Source organism: Pongo abelii, chromosome X, assembly GCF_028885655.2.
Source record: "Pongo abelii isolate AG06213 chromosome X, NHGRI_mPonAbe1-v2.0_pri, whole genome shotgun sequence".
NCBI classification, from domain to species: domain Eukaryota; kingdom Metazoa; phylum Chordata; class Mammalia; order Primates; family Hominidae; genus Pongo; species Pongo abelii.
This window is the reverse complement of record NC_072008.2, coordinates 102,332,554-102,353,081: the sequence shown is the minus strand read 5'-3', so window position 1 is coordinate 102,353,081 and position 20,528 is coordinate 102,332,554. Positions and strand designations below refer to the sequence as shown.

Genomic DNA, 20,528 nt, shown 5'->3' with positions numbered 1-20,528 from the left:
CAAATGCAGCAGAAGGAACTGGTCTCTTCTGCATGGTAGACTGGAGTTGGGTCTTCAACAATAACCCCTGTGGTGCTAGTGGTACCAAGTAACATTTAACCAGATGTGCTGATTTATATAAATTAGCATATATTATGTATGCTGTTATTTACAGTGTTCTTTGAGAGCAGGTTGGAAAAGAATATGCTTTCACTTCAGTAACATGTTGCTACTGCCAGAGCTTAATAATATCTAGGTGGATTACAATTAGAATTGTTCCAAAAAGGAACAAAAGAAGAAAAATTGAATAACTTTTTCACCTTCAGAGTCCCTGAAGCACAATGACTCAGTGCTATGGATAATTTCTACAATAGAGGAGGTAGCTTTTAAACTTATCTCTAAAGCAGTCCTCTTAACATTTCAGTGACTCAGTTTCTTTATTTGTACAAAGGCAGTAAGCTGCCTGACAAGGCATAATGTCACAGATATCAAATGGAAGTTTTGTTTAAAAAAATTTTAATGCCTCAAATTGACACAATGAAAGAAAAGGGTAGACTACTTCTCCAAAAAATTATCATGGAAAAAAATTAGACTCACATCTTATACTCATTCAACAGAATGAAATCTTAGTAAAAGGATAGAATGCATATTCCTCCAAAGGGACAAATGGTATTGGGGAGAGAATAAGGAATCTTTCAACATATAACCATATTATGGTACTTTATACAATAATAACATTAGCGCTGTCAAAATGCAAGAAAGACATTAAACCATCCAACCATAATCATATTTGATTCAAGTAATATAAGGGGTTAATAAAAATGCTCTATATTTGTATAACAATATAGAATTTCCTAATGCTTTCTCATTCATTACTGTATTTTATCTAAAACACCTTGTGAAGCAAATCAGGCAGGCAGCATTATCTCCAACTGGCAGACATTAATCAAAGAGCTCAAACTTCTGGTGCTAAATGGCTCATCAGAAATCACAAGCAAATGAAAGATAGATGGGACACTGGAACCCAGGTCTTTTGGCTCTCCATTCCATATTCTTTTGCCAATAATATGAAGTCTCCTGCTAATAAGAGTAAAATGTTACTTGGCTCATCATTGTTGGTACTGTTTCCGTGCTTGGAAGTTTAGGCTCTGACATCACAAGAATTCAAACAAGCTGGGGGTAGAAGAGTTCTCACAGCCCTGAAGAAGTTTACTGAGTTTCAAAATTGGAGAAAAGACAAAGAGGAATGTATGGATAGGTTCATCTGATGGAGTACATATACTTAAAAAAAAAAAGGCACATACAAATAAACATTTTTTTAAAAAGCCTCTTTTCACCAATTTACACTCTCAAACTATCTGGTATACAGGGGAAAACAATCCCCAGCTAATAATTATTTACTGAATAGTTTTGCACCCAAGCACCGGCCTGCCAGGTTTTCAAGAATAGACATAAAATGGGACTCATTCCCAGAGGCAGTTTAAAATATTTGCAGAGACAAGATCAGCATGTAACATTCAGACTCATGACAGTTATGAGTCCAAAAGAAGGAAAGCCCTCACTAAACTGAAGTAATCGGTGAAGATTTAATGGAAGAGCGAGAGAATACTGAGACATGAGCTGGGCTGTGAAAGGGGGTGAAAGTTATAAAAGAGAAAGGGGTGGACATTTCAGATTTGGTGGGGATGTTCAGGATGGGTGGTACTAAGGAGAGGCAATGGAGGTGGCAGAAGTAAACTGAGGTGCAGAGAAAAACACCTAGTAAATGGATGAGCTGGTAAATGAATGAATGGATAAGCTGCAACTGGAATCCAGGTCTCTAAATATCAAAAACTCTATTATGCTACTCTGCTCCTTCTAAATGGTCTTCCTGCCTCCATTCTAGCATGCTTTTCCAAGAAATTCTCCAAAGTACTTTTTTTTCTGAAACGCCAATCCGATCAGGTCATTCTCCACCTTAATCTCTTCAATGGGTTACCCCTACTTTCAGAAAGAAGTTGAAACTCTAACATGGCATACAAGATCCATCATGATCTGGACCCCGTCTCTTTTCTAGCAAGTCCACCATGTGTACCCTTTGTTTCAGCCATATTCATCTAAATGAACTTTCTTTATTGGATATGCTCCCTTATCTGTTTACCTTTGTATATGTTGTTTTTTCAACCTAGAATGCCTTTCCCTCACCTATTTTCTTCAGCCTTCAGCTGCAAATGTCACCTACTGCGATAAGCCTTTTCTTACTCAAGCATGCAATTCTACGTAGATGCCTCTCCATGACCACCCCCCACCATGCATATTCCTATAGCAACTTATCACACTGCTTTTTTTTTTTCCTTAAAGAGATGGGTTCTCTGTCACCAAGGCTGTAATACAGTGGTATAGTCATAGCTCACCGCAGCTTCAAACTCCTGAGCTCAAGCAATCCTCCTGCCTTAGCAGCCTGTGTAGCTGGGATTATAGGCACAAGCTACCACATCTGGCTCACACTGCATTTTAAGCATTAATTAACTTCCCTGTCTGTCTCAGTAGACTACAAGTATCTTTGTATCACCAACCCTTAGAATTATGCCTAGCACACAGTAGGTATTCAGTAAACCTGTATTGCATAAATGAAATCATTGTTGCTCATACCTTATCATTAAAAATCAAGACTGGGTGCAGTGGCTCAAGCCTGTAATCCTAGCACTTTGGGAGGTGGAGGGGGGCGGATCACTTGAGGTCAGGAATTCGAGACCAGCCTGGCCAATATGGTGAAACCCCGTCTCTACAAAAATACAAAAAAGATTAGATGGGCATGGTGGTGCACACCTGTAATCCCAGCTGCTAGGGAGGCTGAGGCAGGAGAATCACTTGCACCCAGGAGGCAGAGGTTGCAGTGGGCCAAGATCACACCACTGCACTCCAGCCTGGACAACAGAGCGAGACTCCGTCTCAAAATAAATAAATAAATAAAACATAATTTATCCAGTTGTAAACAAATAACCAAATACTCAGGAAGTTACATAATAACCAGAAAAATTAACTAATTTGACTTCACTGTTTGAAGAACCAAAGGCTTCAGAAATTATGCAGAAACACAAAGTCAAAAATGCAAAAACATCAAATACTGTTAGGTCACTCTACACTACCGTGTGGTGTGTGGGGTGCAATGTTCTGCATCAACATTGGCCTCTCTTAATGGTTAAGTCACTGCCTTAAATAAGTGGGATTCAAGATGTAGTTCCTTCACAACACTTACAGAGCTTTCTCTTCTACTCAATTTAACAAAATGCATTCCATGGTTGACATCAAATTACAAATTAATCTAAGATTCATGCTGTTTGATGACATGTTGCAATCTGGGCCTAACCAAAATAGTTACATAAAATCCAAAACTCTACTACTAATGCATTATTCAAAATGTGATGAGTCCAAGACAGGAATGCCTTATTTTAAAAGAATCAAAACGAAAGGGTCATTATGAGGATGCTTATACGAAAAAAACTGAAGTGAATTTCATTAAATTTTTAAGTAATCTTAAATAGAAATCATTATAGTGTTGAAATGCCACTCTGAAAAATTTCTCACTAATACTCATTAAAAAGTTGAGGATATAAATGAAAGCAGTTGCTCTCTATAGAAAATATGCTTTCCAGGCTGACCAACATGGTGAAATCCCATCTCTACTAAAAATACAAAAATTAGCCGGGTGTGGTGGCATGTGCCTGTAATCCCAGCTACTCAGGAGGCTGAGGCAGGAGAATCACTTGAACCCGGGAGGCAGAGGTTGCAGTGAGCCAAGATCGCGTCACTGGACTCCAGCCATGGCAACAGAGCGAGACTTCGTCTCAAAAAAAAAAAAAAAAAAAAAAAAGAAAAGAAAATGTGCGTTCCATTTCTGTTTTTCCAGAATTCTGAGGAACTAAATGAAAACAACCAAACTACACAAGCCTTATACCTTATGAATCCACTATACTAGAGCGACTGAATTAATTTTCCTCTAGCGGAAATTTTAATCTATGTAGACACTGAGTAGTTAACTTCTTTTTTTACCACCAGAAGAATTCGTTTCAATATCAATCACCTGTGTGGTCAATGCCATTTCCCCTTCTTCCCTACCCAGTAACTTAGAGTGGATGGAATCAACTATCCTTTCCTTTACTTTCTGTCTTTTGTAATGCCATAGTTCTTACTCTTCTATAGGTAATAGATGCCTTTGAAAAACTGATGAAAGCTGTGGGGCCCAGAAAAATAAATGTACCTATATACACTCAAATATTTTCATACAATTTCAGGAGTTTAAGAACCCCTATCCCCCAAGATCACCTACACAAATAATTTCTATCACCATATGGCTCTCTTTTATAATCCCATACCACAACTCCTTTACACTCATATACACACACAAATTAAGAACTAGTTCAGAGATTATTAACATAATACTCAAAATAAAAAAATTTCATCTAAGTAAAGTTTTATCTTACTAGCAAACTTCTAAGAATCCCAGATGAATTCTTTCCTGAAAAGCTTACTAAATCTTACTGTTTGGTCAACTTGCTTGCCTTAAAATGTGCCACAATGTCTTCCTAAATTTGTTTTTGTTAACTCTGACACATCTGCTTGTAAAATCACGTAAGGCTCAAAAGTTATGTTTGAGCAAAAAAAGAAAATTCGTGTTAATATTAACAAACTCTTGGATTCAAATACTTGTTCTACCGTATCAAGCTATGTTCAACACGGAACAGTGAAGTTAGCTAGGAACCGGAACAGTGAAGTTAGCTAGGAACTGAAAATGATACGATCTCATAACTATCTAGTTACCTTGTCAAAGCAAGTAAAACATAAAAGATGAAACAGGACAAATGGCTAAAGGGAAGAGAAGAATATAATCAAGGTGTTACTACTAACAGAGATAAGTGGTTTTTTTTTTCTCGAAAGCATACTTCTCAAAAGTGGCAGATTCTTGCTAGATGTACCAAACCATTTGTGGAAACTATCAGTTAACTTTTTACTTAAATTTTTAATCACTGATTAAACCACAGTTTTGTACTGGATCCAAACCAAATGGCCAGATGCCATAAGAAACGGCTTTATTTATATGTCACCCTCTCCTTGTCTATTATAATCAAGTTGGTAGTTAAAGCTGAAATCTATACATTCAACATGTGGCTTGTGCTTCAGATCTGGACTAAGAATACAGCTATAAGGAGTATCTGCTGAATTTGTACAGGAAAACCCTTTCCCCTCACACCACCCAAATTAGAAAGTTTACAAAAAGCGGAACCCTTCTGATGAGTTGAGGAAACTCCAGTATTTCCCAATGCAATACCAGGCCTCATCGATTTCATTCCTCTGCACATTCAGTGGCAGGAAATGGACTGCTACCATCGGTTCACACTATCAGCACGGTGAGATTTGCACAGTTTGTACCTACTGCTTTTGAGCGTTCTTAATCAACTAAGTGGAAGTACTGTATGACTATGCCTATTACACACACTCGACAGTTGGTGGTACCTCACCCAGCCTCAAACTCCCACGCGCCCCCACCCTTCCAAAGAAACGTTTCTTGGGAGAGCACATGGAGAGAGGCGAGGAGGAGGAAAAAGGCACGTAGGCGCCTCTTCCTGAGATTTCTGGTAAAGTAGAAAGACTGGGAGCATAAATAGTGTTCTTGATTTGCGAAGCTGTAGGTGGGCTCCCAAGGACTTGGAATAAAAAGGAGGGAGGTTCCCCTGCCCCGGACCCTACGCGTTAGGAGGCAAAACAGCAACTGACAAGAGGTGGGAGGAGAATGGAATCGCGCAAAGGTTTGCGCCCACAAGTTAGACAAACAACAGCCCTACCCAGTACTCGGGGTGTCCCCAAGTTGGGGCTGGGCCTTTCTCCTTCCCGCACCGCCTCCCGGGCTGACAAGAGTGAGAAAGGGGTTAAGTAGAGAAGGGGGTGCTCTTCCGCCCCCACGCCGTCTCCGCGCCTCGGCGTGGCCACTCCTTTAGCGGCTCCCCGAGTTGCACAGCGAGGTCGCGGTCATCCTTGGGAGGGGGCCCCGGGTGCCCCCGTGTTCAATGGCAGGAGGATCCCGGGGCTCTCCCTGTCTCTAAGGGCCGGCGGGGGCTGCGGGAGCACTCACCAATTTGGGTTTGTTTTTCGTTTCCTCTTCATTGGCGGCCCGGTTCCCCGCGCTCCGCTTGTTGCTCCGGCCCCCACCGGGTTCCTCGCTGCCGCCTCCCGCTCCCGACGCCGCCGCCCCGGGCTGCTCCATCTTTCTCCGGCCCTGTCACCTGTGCCCTGTAACCCCACCTCTTCTCAACTGAGAAAGCACCTCGGGGCGCTCACACTGCCCCGCGCTGACTCGGCGGCACCTCTTCCTGAGGGAGAGTGTCTGCCCGGGAAGCTGCCGATTTCAGGCCCCCGGGACTCCAGGCTCCCAGGCACCCCCGACGCAACCACGCCGTTGCCACTACTCGGCGCTGGGGCAAGCCCTGCCCCTGAGCAGTTGCAATTACCACGGTCGCCGCCGCCCTCAGGGCGGTGTTTAGGGTGGAGGGAAAAGTAGGTGCCTATCTCTTTAAGAGGGCCTCAACACACGTGATTCTTCAAAGTGCCCGCATCGGCCGCCCGGGCGCGCAAAGCTGCTTCCTACTCCCGCAGCCGAGCCGGCCCCAGCTACTGAGCATGCCCGGCGCGGTGACTGGATCCTAACAGAGGACTTTCAGCTGCGGTTAGGCACTGATTTCACTTCCTAGTGGCCCAGCGAGAACAGGGAGGGAACTAGTCAAGAGAAAGGAAGGGTAGCCCATTTTAGAGATAGGGAAACTGAGGCCCGGGAAGATCCGCCTGTAAGTTTCACTGTCGGGTCAACCTGAGTATCAGCTTTCACTTCTGTGGGCCACAGCACCTTCCCTCCCTGAGGCCTCTCCGGGGGTGTGGTCCTGCTACAGTCTGTGGAAAGACTTGATTGGCAAGGGAACTGGCATCCTATAGGAAAACCACCCGGAGTGCTGATTAATTGCCTCGACAGACTGTGTGTGGGTCAGAGTGGAAAGAGTGAGTGCTTTCTGTTGCCGTGATTACGTTGTGACCGAAGAAATACAGTTGTTCCTTTATTCCCATGCTGCAGCAGGCGCCCACCGCTTAATTGAAGCAGCAGGCGCCCACCGCTTAATCCCTAGGGGATTGTTAGGTTCTTTAACCAAAACAGTTACATACAGCTAGCAATTGAATTGAGTGCTATTTTCAGGTTCCCGAACTAGTTTAGAGTTGTTGTGGGGAGTGAATAAGATCATGTGTGTCAAAGCTTTGTTGTAAATGAAAATCCCTAGACAAATGCTAGGTGTTTTTGTGCAGCAGCAGGGCACTGTTGGGACGATAGTCTTAAGTCCTTGCGTCATACCTAGCATTTTGTCCTCAGGACAAATTATAGTACCGACACTGTATTTCTTCCATCCTCTTTAAATGATGCACTTTAAAAGTAAACGTACACACTGAGAACATTAGAGGGGGTGGGTAGGATTTGAATGAACCACCATCATAGAATAGGAGCACATATGCTAGGAAAGCTACCTATAAAGTAAATTTAAATATGAAATCTATGAACATGCCATACACCTATTACTGAAGGTATCTCCAGGCTATGACTCCTTTTGACCTTCTCCCCTTCAGCCTAAATTTAATATGCTGAATGGAATTTGTATCTGAACATATTTATTGAGAGTGCATTAGGATGCATTTGACCATGCTATAGGTGCGAGGAGACAGCTAACTTGAGCAGTAGAATGAAAAGAACACCAGATATCTGAAAACAGCTTTAATTCTAGCTTTGTCATTGTCATTAACTTTCTTTTTTTTTTTTAATTCTGAGACAGAGTTTCCCTCTTGTTGCCCAGGCTGGAGTGCAATGGTGCAACCTCGGCTCACCGCAACCTCCACCTCCCGGGTTCAAGCGATTCTCCTGCCTCAGCCTCCCAAGTAGGTGGGATTACAGGGACCCGCCACCACGCCCAGCTAATTCTGCATTTTTACTAGAGATGGGGTTTCTCCGTGTTGGTCAGGCTGGTCTCAAACTCCTGAGCTCAGGTGATCCGCCTGCCTTGGCCTCCCAAAGAGCTGGGATTACAGGCGTGAGCCACGGTGCCCGGCTGACTTTCTTTTTAATCATGGAGGTGTGACTTCTCTACTCCTAAGGTGGCAAGCTACCAAAGGACAGCAGAGAAGAGGGAATACATGCTCCCAAACAGGGTGGTCAAGGAGCCCCATGGTAACTTTGCTTTGTTGAAGTTCCCATTTTACTTAAAGTTTAGTGTATATTTTGAATTCAACTCACTACATACACACACACACACAAACACAATTTATATAAATGTCTCCTCTCCTGAAAAATTGAGTCAAGATGGATGCTTCAGAAAGATGTGACCTGTTTAGCCAATGCGTAATTCCTGTTTGTGCCATAGGTGTGGTCCATAGCTGAGGGCCCTCCAAGCGCAAACATGGTTCAATAATCTGCCCAGTAAACATTTCTTCAGCTTCTTTGAGTATACTAGGTGATACAGAGTGTCATGAGTAAGAAGGATGAAGATGACACAGTTTCCGCCTTTTAGAACTTCAGAGCCTACTGGGAGAGACAGACCATTAAAGAACTGCACTGCACTATAACAGATATGAACAGGAAGCCTTTGAAGCACATGAAAGAGGTAACTATCGGAGTGTCAGAGGCTCAGGGACACCTCCCCAAAGAAGATGATGTTTGAGCTGAGTCTTAAGGGTCTGATTCAAGTTAACATTTGTTGGCAGCCTACTAAGTGTGAGGTACTGTGCAAGGCATCATGAGTACAGTGGTGAACAAGACAGACATGGTTTGGTCTTAGGGAGCTTTCGTGCTATTGGGAAAGATATATATAGTTTCGCTCTTATTGCCCAGGCTAGAGTGCAGTGGCGCGATCTCAGCTCATGGCAACCTCCACCTCCCAGGTTCAAGCGATTCTCCTGCCTCAGCCTCCCGAGTAGCTGGGATTACAGGCATGTGCCACCACGCCCGGCTAATTTTGTATTTTTAGTAGAGATTGGGTTTCTCCATATTGGTCAGGCTGGTCTCGAACTCCCGACCTCAGGTGATCCGACTGCCTTGGCCTCCCAAAGTGCTGGGATTACAGGCATGAGCCACTGCGCCCAGCCTCAGGAAAGATATTAAAAATGTATTAAGCAATTACAAGGTGAATAAGGACAGTGAAGGGCATTCAGGCAAAGGAAATGACAATAGCATGTGCAGAAGCCCTGTGGTTAAGAAATTGGCGGGGAGCTGGGGAGACTGTTGGCAGGATAAGCAGCAGAACAGATAAGGAGTTTCCAGATTGAAGCCCCCTACTTAATAAGTTTCATTACTGTTGTTTAAAAAGTGGAAGGGGATTAGGCACGGTGGCTCACGCCTGTAATCCCAGCACTTTGGGAGGCTGAGGTGGGCGGATCACCTGAGGTCGGGAGTTCCAGACCAGCCTGGCCAACATGGAGAAACCCAGTCTCTACTAAAAATACAAAAATTAGCAGGGCATGGTGGCGGGTGCCTGTATACTCAGGAGGCTGAGGCAGGAGAATGGCTTGAACCCGGGAGGCAGAGGTTGCAGTGAGCCGAGATCGTACCACTGCACTCCAGCCTGGGTGACAGAGCGAGACTCTGTCTCCATAAAAATAAAAACTAAAAAGTGGAAGAGCAGAATAAGGAGGCCATTGTAATATGAATTACTTCTGTTTAGAATGTATAAATAGACTTGAAAATGTATTGATATTATTTTGAATGTAAGGTTGGGTTTCATCATCCTCAGGCCAGGTTAATCTGCATGTCGTATCCAGTTAGAAATACATGTAAAAGATCGATAATCTTTTCTGCAAAAAATGAAAGTTTGTCCCTGATATGTCTTACATTTGACTTTATTGTGGTTATTTTGGCCCGTCTTAATTCTTGATGTTTTTTTCAGCATTTTGCTCTAGTTAATGTAAACAGTGGTTTAAAACAAGCAAAAACCTTTCCTTCAGGCTTCAGGGTCATTGGCCTGGCAGAAACTAACACAGGAAAGGAGCCACTGCTCTCGGTAAGGACTCTTTGTCCACTGATTATGAACCAAGCACCTCACCAACTGTGGTCCTACAGCAGATCTCTCTGCATCTGTAATCCTTTATTTTTACCCTCCTGGGTCACACAAATAGGTTGGTGGATGGAACATCTCTTCTCTGATGCTGAAGAAAGAAGGAGGCTACCACCATCAATTGGGATATCAGAAATTAAATGTATGTTAGAACCACTGACCTTGTGGTCTCTCCCTCTGGACTCTCATGAATGTGGCACCCAATCAGCATTTAAAAGCCAGCCCTGGGGGAGACCAATAAAAGGCTACTGGGTTCTGTCTTCAAACTGACCTTAGAGCCATCTATTACCCCTGAGGATTTCTGACCATCCTGTCCTGATAGTACCCCTCTGAGTTTCTATGTCTCCCTTCTGTGGTGTATTCTCATCTAAACAGTCTGTGTCATTCATAGATGAAACACGGATTTGAAAAAAATGAGAACCACCTCCAAGGTCACACCAAAATGTTTATGCATTAAAAGATTCCTAAGAATAAGCAGGTGTTTATCAACTATATACTACATGGTTAACACCAAACTAGATGTCCTGCAGATGTTTCTAAAAAATGCCAGACATTCTACTATAATGTCATATTGTCTTTACTGAAGAATCTCCTGTTTTGCAGAATTGCACACCTAAGATAGCAGGGCTTACTGGGAAAATATGGTTAGGGAAGACCACTTAAATCCAATGCAACTTTATAGTCAGAGCACTAATGAAAACAACCATCCTAATAAAAACCACAGATAAATCTCCACTGGCCTTTGCCCCCAGCATCACAGTCATCAATGCTTGGTAGACTTTATGCTTCCCCCTTCCTGATGTGGATCCTCAAGGGCATTCACTTTTAATACATGCCATTTTCATCAGAATTAAAAATCTAATTGAGGAGTAGTCAGCTTTTTAAAAACACATGGTGAAAGGTCGTCATAGCTTCATTAGCAAGGGACTCACAGCTTCATCAGATAGTTTAATGTTGTTGAAAACTTAGAGGTTGTAGCCACTAAACCAGTCACTACTTATACTGAAGGCAGAGCTTTGTGCAGGATTCTTTACTTTTTCTTAAAAGTCTTCATATATTGCTAAGACTTCTTATTTGTGAGGAAGTTTGCTTCTGATCACTTCAAAACAAAGTGCTGGCTAGGCACAGTGGCTCATGCCTGTAATCCCAACACTTTGGGAAGCCAAGACAGGAGGATCACTTGAGCTCAGGTTCGAAACCAGCCTGGGCAACATAGTGAGACCTTGTCTCTACTAAAAATAAAAATTAAAAAATTAGCCAGGCCTGGTGGTGCACACCTGTAGTCCCAGCTACTCAGGAGGCTGAGGTGGGAGGATGGCTTGAGCCCAGAAGATTGAGGCTGCAGTGAACTATGATCATACCACTGCACTCCAGCCTGGGTGACAGAGTGAGACCCTGTCTGAAAAAAAGAAAGTGCTATGAAAATTCACACACATGTATCAACTGGACTGCCACATTATTTTGACATTATTCTATTTGCCAATTGCTAATATGCTGTTTGTGGTACACAAACACTTGTAATGAAACAGACTGTAAAATGTTAAATCCCTGCCATCATTAGGCCTAAAATCTTGAGAAAATAAGCAAGAGAACTAAGGTGTGAAACAGTAAGAGAAAATTAGCTGCCTAGCTTGGAGATACTGACTCTAAATTCAATATAATATGGTGAAGGAGTGAGATCGGTGGGACCTAGAATAGATAAAGTTTTCAAGGAGGAGGTAGGACTTGAGCTGCTAAGCTATGAAGCAGAAATCAGACTTGAATAGACAAAGCAAAGAAAGGAAGTAAGGAAAAGACAACATATGGAATGGTGTGGAAACAATACTGACCAATAATGTTGAGAGGCCAGTGGCACTTGAGTAGAATGGTGAGAACATAGATGTTGAATAATTGTAGGAAACATGCGTATCCCCATAGTGTGTTCCCAGTTTGTAAACACATTTGAATGCAAGACATAGTGACCGATACAGATCTTTAGCAGGGAAGTTATAAAACAAAAGATGTTTCAGGGAGCTGCTTTGGCAATGATATGCAGAATAACTGTGAACACTGATTTTCAAACTTATTTTTCCTTTAGTACAGGATTTTTTTGTTTGTTTGTTTGTTTTGAGATGGAGTCTTGCTCTGTCGCCCAGGCTGGAGTCCAGTGTTGCAATCTCGGTTCACTGCAACCTCTGCCTCCTGGGTTCAAGCGATTCTCCTGCCTCAGTCTCCTGAGTAGCTGGGATTACAGGCATGTGCCACCACGCTTGGCTAATTTTTGTATCTTTAGTGGGGACGGGGTTTCACCATGTTGGCCAGGCTGGTCTTGAACTCCTGACCTCAGATGACCTGCCCACCTCAGCCTCCCAAAATGCTGGGATTACAGGCGTGAGCCGCCGTGCCCGGCCGAGTACAGGATTTTTGTCTAAATAAAACTCTTCATAGAACCCCAACAGATACAAATGTAGATGACCTGTTTGAAATCAGTGAGAGAGTGGAGAACTGCTCATGTCCACTTGGCTTCCCCTCTCATCCTCTGAGGCAACCCTTTGAGGCACCACTACTGAATCCCAGCTTAAACTAGATAAAGTTGTGAGGATTGGAACTGGAGTGGCCCCAGAGGAAATGAATTGCAACAGTTGAATCCAAGAGCTGTTTAAAAGGAATAAACTGTTCCTCCTCACAGATTATATACAGGAAACAAAGGAAAAGAGAGAGTAAACAAGAATTACCAAAATGTTGGCCCAAGGAAATAAAAAACTAGTGGTAAACAAGGAGCTATTATGTCAGCAGGTGCCTGTTATTGACAGGCAAAGCCAGATCAAGGAGCCTGGTACCTAGAAACTAAAAAAACCTAATTAGGGCAGGACAGGAAAGCTAAGAAGGTTCCTCTAGTCACCAGCAAGAAGAGTCTGGTCAAGCTGGTAAAGCATGGAGTAGAGGGGTGGGGACGTAACAGTAGGCATAAGCAGGCAAACTGCTGGACTCTGAAAGTCCAGCAATGGATGTCTTTTCAGGTGGACAAAACAGAATCCAGAAAATCTGGTAGCAGCCAATAGTCAGAGGTTGATTCAAAGAGTATGGAGCAGCAATCCAGTCATGGGGATTGGGATTCAAAAACAAATGATTAATCCCTTAAGAGGTCCGTCAAGAGAGTGCCAAACAAGGCAGAGCACTGGTCCTAAAGGAACCAGCACATCAGATGAAGTCTGTGAAAGGAGGCAGACACAGACAAATAAAACTGTACCCAAGATACTCAGTTTCTTCAACTGGTCTGTGAGAGCAAAATAGGACCATCAGGGATAGGTCCGCTTGATGCCAAGCCACCAAACTACTGAAATACTGCTCCTTAAATCCTCCCTGAATAGAAGCAGGATTGGTTCCAATAGAGGAAAAGAAGACAACAAGAAAAAACCTGTAAACGATAATAACCAGTAATGGTCACTTACCTGGAGGTAAAGGTTACTGGGCTCAGGTATGATGATTATAGGGCTGGGGGCAAGAAGCCAGGCAGCTAAAGCACAGCCCCAGAAAATCTGTCCAAGAGACACCAGTGCCAGTTTCTCCTTTTGGGGAAAATGTCAAGCCTAATAGAGACTTTGAGAATCCTCAAACGTATTACGCCTCCTGTAGTTTTATATAGTATGCTGAAAACCAACTCTTTGAATGTTATCTGGAAAATCTGCTTCTAACAAAGAACAACAGACTTTTCTTTCTTACATTCACCAAGGCCCCGAAGTGATTTTCAAGAATGGCTTAACAGATCATGAATGGTAATTATCCAACCTGTAAGTTACTAAGACATAGGTATAGTAATGAGTACTCAGAGAACAGAGTTCTCATAGAGTTCAAAAGCAAGACTAAAATTATGCTATGAAAATCTAGTGTCTCTTATTTTGTGGTTTGTGTTTATTATGACCTTTTCAAAATATTATTAATTACATGAAAATTGAGAAACACATGTTTGACATCTGTAAATAACATGTTTTCATATCTGGGCATCGCTAGTCAGATAAGCCTAAAAACAGCCTTATTTATGTTTTATATATTCTCCCACATCAATTTTAATAGCTTTATTCAGATATAATTCATATATCATAAAATCTACCATTTTAAAGTGTACAATTCAATGGTTTTTAGTATATTCACAGAGTTGTATGACCATCACCACCCCATTTACCCCTTAGCTGTCACTCCTCGCTCAGTCATCCCAAACCACCCCCTGCAACACATGCACTGCCCAAGGCAACTGCTAATCTATGTCTGTAGATTTGCCTGTTCTGGACGTCTCATGTAAATGGAATCATACAGTGGTAGTCTTTTGGAATTGGCTTCTTTCACTGAGAATAATGTTTTTAAGATTCATCCAGCCCACATCAATTTTGGTTTGCTCATTATTATCTGTTTCTTGGACACAGATACAAATCAGTTGTTTAAGCCCCTCCCCTGCCATGCACACAGTGACCAAAATGTGCCTATGTACAACTCCAAAGAGTTTTGATATTCTCATGTGAACACACGTAATCTTGCCCCCTGTCTCCTGGCAAAGGCCAGAGATTTTGGAGTTTGATTTCCCATACAATTGTATAATAGAGGAAGTTCCTCCTGATCCGTGGCCTGATGTCTGACATTTTATAGAAATGACCACAAATACCATATTTAGTCAGGTATACATTATGTACCAGAACAGCTCCTAGGAGTTGATTAAACAGAACAATTCAGAAACCAATTATATTAAATTATATTTTACCTGGTATAGTACCAGGGAATACATAGGCCTTAACTTACTTATTTCTTAAGTCTCCTATTCTAACATATTATAAGCTAAAATGTACACCTACATTGACATTAGATTCATTTGGAAGGCCTTCTTTCAAGAAATTTGCACATGAATTTTTAAGAAAATTTTTGAGAAAGACTTCAGTCACTGGATGATTTCCTGAAAAACAGATGCCAGAATATATATTTTGCTGCTGCTTTCATTTTACTTATTTTTTCAAATACCCCTGTAACATTGGCCTTCTGCTGCCTTCAAAACAGGCTAACTTGAGCAGCCATCTCGTCAACATTAGCAGCTTCGCCTCCCACCTGATATAAGGGCAGACCTGCCTCTAAACCCTACGAACCAACCCTGATTTGCATCAACATTTTAATTCTTTTTTTTTCTTTGAGAGAGGGTCTCGCTCTGTCACCCAGACTGGAATGCAGTAGTGTGATCATAGCTCATTGTATCCTCAGACTCTCAGGCTCAACCATCCTCCTGCCTCATCCTTCTGAGTGGCTGGGACTACAGACATCCGCCACCATACCCAGCTAATTTTTAGTTTTTTTGGCAGAGATGGAGTCTTGCTTTGTTGCCCAGGTTGGTCTCAAACTCTTGGGCTCAATTGATCCTCCCACCTGGGCCCCGGCCTGCATCAAAATTTCCCTCCTTTAATCCCTCACCATGTTGTTGCTTCACGCCATCAAAATGTCTCCAAACTTTGATTAAAATGGTGGCCAAATCCAAAGGCACACAAGGGTGAGCTTGATTCCAAATCCATAGAATAATGCTTTTCTATCATAGCCACAGCCCTGTATGTGGCCCTACAATAATATAGAACTATTAGAAGATTGTTTTTTTCTATTCTAAGCTATTTTTGATGACTATGATGTAGGATTGTAAAGCAGATTAGATTTTATCTAGCATGTTAGAACTTATATATCTAATTTTAATTAAATAATAATTAACAAATATTTAGCAGTAACTATGTCCAGGGCATTGTGCTAAGTAAAGATAAGTGAAAGATATACTATTCATGGTTTCAACAGGCTTAGTATCTAGTCATGGCAACTGACAAGTATGCAACTAACTGCAAAAGAGTTACAGAAACATACAGGAGAAAGAAAACAGGGAAGGTTTCATAGAAAATCTGAGCCTTTAATTGTAAGTAGGATCCCAAATGTTGGAAGTGAGAGAAAAGGGCATTCAGGTAGATGGGACAGTATAACCCAGCAGCATAGAGAAAGGAAAATGTGGGCTGAATTTGATTAGTGGTCTAAATGGAGCTGAAGAGTAGGGGTTGTGATTGTATAGTGGGAGTTAAAGCTGAAAAAGCAGAGTGGCATCACATCAGAAATATTTCGAATGCCATAATGAATTCCAAATTTATTCTATAGACTGCAGAGAGTCACCAGAAAAAAATGAAAAGGATAAACACATGATCAGACCTATGTTTTAGGAAAAATGCTCTGGCATTGGTATGTAGAATGGTTTGTAAATTGAGAAACTGGAGGTGGGGAGATGAATTAGGACAGCCCTTTCAAAAGCCGTTCTCCTATTGGGGAATATATGTTAGTTCAGCCTGGGTGCCAGTTACAGGAGCCTGACCTAGGGTAGATATCCAGGGAAGTCCGGAGAGGGAGGATCTGGAAGGGTGAGCTGAGACAAAATCTGCTAAGAATAACCAAGAGTCAAAAAATGAAAACAAAAATAAACAGAGTGCAAAAGGTTAAAGTCTCCATTAGACTTGGTTTGTGGACCCAAGAGTTGACAAATTGGAGCCAGGATCAAAGTGAGAAGGTGTTTTAAGGAAGGAAAGAGAATGAATGGTAAACAGCCTAGAGGCATCCAGACCTTATGTTGGTGGATATGAGACGCATATGTACGTTGGTATGGTTTAAGGGACCAGGGGTAGTTAGATATTTCAATGACAGACATACAATAATGAGACTAGGATCTGGGGCAGTAGGAAAGAGAATGGAAAGATGAGAAGAGATTTTATAGGTAAAGTTGTCAGGATTTGGTGACCTAATATAGGAAATGGGAGAATGAGAAGAGTGGAAGAGGATTCTGAGATTTAAACACTGAGTAGGAGGAGTGATTATATTACATTCAGATTGGAAATCTAGGAAGAGAAATACATTTATAAAAATGTGATGAGATAGAGAGAGAGAGAGAGAGAGAGATGAAGCAACACTTCAGGTGCCTGCAAGATACACAAATGTAGATGTTTTTAGAAATTAGGTTTGGCATTACTGAGAAAGTTTGGAGATGGAGATGAAGAATTATTAGCTTGGTGCAAAAGCAATTGCGGTTTTTGCCATTATGGCAAATTTTTTCTGTAGAGATGGAGTCTTGCTTTGTTGCCTAGGTTGGTCTCAAACTCCTGGGCTCAATTGATCCTCCCACCTGGGCCCGGCCTGCATCGGAATTTTCCTCCTTTAATCCCTCACCATGTTATTGTTTCACACCATCAAAATGTCTCCAAACTTTGATTAAAATAGAGGCACCATTCAAAGGCACACAGGGGTGAGTTTGATTCCAAATCCATAGAATAATGCTTAATCCGTCACCATGTTGTTGCTTCACATCATCACCACCATTATGGCAAAAACTGCCATTACTTTTGCAGCAACCTAATACATAACAGTATTAGTTGAAGATGTGAGAGTAGGTGAGATCGTCAAAGGAGAGTGTAGAGTTTATGGGAATCAAAGAAAGAAGTCTGTGGGAACTCATTTGAAGTGTGGACAAGGAAAATAAACCATCAAGGAAAGAGCCTACTGGAGTTTATTACTCATGGTAGATTCTGAGATTTCAGTACTGAGTGACAGGGAGAGTGGTGATACCATGATATGTAAGGCAGATAAATAATCTAGAAGGAGAAACATTTTTGATATTGGATGGCTGGCTGCTGAGAGAAAAATTCACACAGCTCGGATGGGATTCATGTGCAAGAACACAAAAGCCATGGATTAACTTTAAAGACATGGTAGCCAGAAAAGTCAGAAAGAATGAGATCTTTGGTGACTTTAAAGATGGAAATCAGGAAACTGAAGAGCAGATTTCTTCTTGGAAACAATGTACCCCTAGAAGACCATACCCACATTAAAATCAAGCTAACATTCCTCAGAGCTCCACTTTTGAAATTCCTTTCAGAGACAGTTCACCAGCTAAATAAAACGTCAGAGGGTTCCCACTGTTGACTTTCACCTGTGTCTGGTGGTTTCTTTCTCTCTTATACTCCTCCCACTTTTCTCTTCCCTACTCTCTCTCACATTTACTCAGCTTAGTTCATTATTCTCCCCTTTCTGCCAGATACAGTAGTTCTAACCCTACCCCTCTGTTTCCATGAAAGTTTCTGCTGTGTTGACCTCTGACCACACACAGGGTAGAGGAACTATATAGGGTAGAGGCTAGTCCAAGGAGCCAAATTGAAGCCAGGAGCCAAGGAAAGCAGTAATTGCAATGTATCAGAAAGTAGACTGGCTGCCATAATTGTATTTGTGTGCTGAAAGTCTGCTTTAAGGGCTGGAGGCTTATAATATACAAATTACAGTAAGTTAAGAATTTCCTAGATATATGCTTATATATGAAAGGTCATATACAAAGCACACAGATAGACACACATGAAGATAACCCTTAATTTATCACATTAATATGTACACATACAAACATGTCTATTTTAATAATGACCTAGAGAGAGAATATGAATATGAGAGACTACATTTATTTTGGTTATTTGAGAGTAGATTGCATTTCACTTTCTAAATTTATTTTTCCTCTCTGTTACTTCTAGAAAGCAGAACTAGCTTTATTTGGGCAGTGAGCTGCACTTTGGAAATACGTTTCAAGAGCTTTAGCATACAAATCCTACATCTTGATTCTGAGCTTCTTACCTCTAGGCAGCTGATATTGTTTGGCTGTGTCCCCACCCAAATCTCATCTTCAATTCCCACGTGTTGTGGGAGGGACCTGGTGGGAGGTAATTGAATCATGGTGGCAGGTCTTTCCTGTGCTGTTCTCGTGATAGCGAATAAGTCTCATGAGATCTGATGGTTTTAAAAAGGGGAGTTTCCCTGCATAAGCTCTCTTCTCTTGTCTGCCGCCATATGAAACATGCCTTTCACCTTCCGCCATGATTGTGAGGCCTCCCTAGCCCCTTGGAACTGTAAGTCCATTAAACCTCTTTCTTTTGTAAGTTACCCAGTCTTGGGTATGTCTTTATCAGCAGCGTGAATATAAACTAATACAGCAGCACATTAAATTTATAACTTTAGAGTGACCCATGATCATTGATTCTAATTTAGAGACTTGCCTCTGGGTGATTATGGCATATCCAGAGGGTTCACCATGTGGCCATCAGAGGTGAGAATTCTTAGCTACATTAGCTAGTTCTATACATCAAGGCAATTCACAGGAAAGGGTCTAGAGGACAAGCCATGGAAATAAACAGGTCGTCAATATGAACAGTGTTGAACTAGAACAGTGGTTCTCTAACTATGGTCCCCAGACCAACAACATCAGCATTACCTGAAAACCTGATAGAAATAAAAATTCTTGAGCACCAACCCAGATCTACTAGATCAAAAACTCTGTGGTGAAATCCAGCAACCTGTGTCTTAACAAGCCCACCAGCTGATTCTGATGCCCACTAAAACTTGAAAATGACTGAAATAGAAGAAAACGTGTCATGAGCAGGAGGGTTATAGGACAGAGAAGAGAAAAACATGATACCAGAAGTGGAGATAGAATTGAATTAAGGAGGGGAATACTGAAGGAGTAGTTTACCAAATAGTATCGTTCTGACTGCTTTCTCAAGAACAGTTCTTCCATGCGGATGTTTTAAAATGGCTAAACTGCACATTTAAAATGCAGCAATAAATGGAGTGGAATGGGAGACCAAATGTTGAGTCAAAGGTAGAAACAGAGTCAGGGGTGGATGGTGTAAGAGATGGATCTAATTCAAACCAGCAGGAGCCATCAAGAGTAGAACAAAGCACAACAGTGGTAGATAAGTAAAAGGAGGTGAATCAGTTGCTTCTGATAGTTTAGGGAAGCTCTGACACTCCTGACACTACCAGAGAGAAGAACAAGCCGCTCCAAGGGTAGGAATGAGGTCAAGGGGAAGGGATATATATATTGGTATTGATATTCCAAAATTATCTGAGGGGGTGCTTGAAAAAAACAAGACATTCAGAATAAGCCAGGCCTTTGATATTTCAGCAGAGGGGCGTGGTCTATGAAACCACATTATTTCACATTCACAGCCTTCAAATGGGCATGGAATTTCTAATACTAACATAAATCAATGGATCTATAAGAAAGTAGATACATTTAAATCTGACTAAGATGGTTTTGATGGTTGTAAACTAGCCTTTGTCATAATTTGAATATACTTGCCAGTAGAATTTATGGTTATCAGCAGCACAAAGTCTGTGAGAGGAAACTATCTAGGATTGGTAGAGATCCAGGTATTTAAGATCAAGGACCTGGCACCAGGCGCGGTGGCTCACGCTTGTAATCCCAGCACTTTGGGAGGCTGAGGCAGGCAGATCACTTGAGGTCAGGAGTTCAAGACCAGCCTGGCCAACATGGTGAAACTCTGTCTCTACTAAAAATACAAAAATTAACTGGGCGTGGTGGTGGATGCCTGTAATTCCAGCTACTCGGGAGGCTGAGGCAGGAGA

At 41.9% G+C, this 20,528-nt stretch overlaps 1 protein-coding gene across 7 annotated transcripts in view; it reads right to left on the bottom strand.

The window, feature by feature from the left end:
* The window catches only part of DIAPH2 (diaphanous related formin 2), a 905,937-nt gene extending 899,271 nt beyond the window's left edge, over positions 1-6,666 (bottom strand). For 2 of the 7 annotated variants that reach the window (XM_054544831.2, XM_054544832.2), the window contains exon 1: positions 6,089-6,666. In XM_054544831.2, coding sequence (XP_054400806.1) covers positions 6,089-6,220 — 132 coding nt within the window. In that variant the 5' untranslated portion in view covers positions 6,221-6,666. The remainder of the gene's footprint in view (positions 1-6,088) is intronic. The other 5 variants (XM_054544829.2, XM_054544830.2, XM_054544835.2 and 2 more) reach the window with 3 other exon arrangements.
* Positions 6,667-20,528: the final 13,862 nt, after the last annotated feature.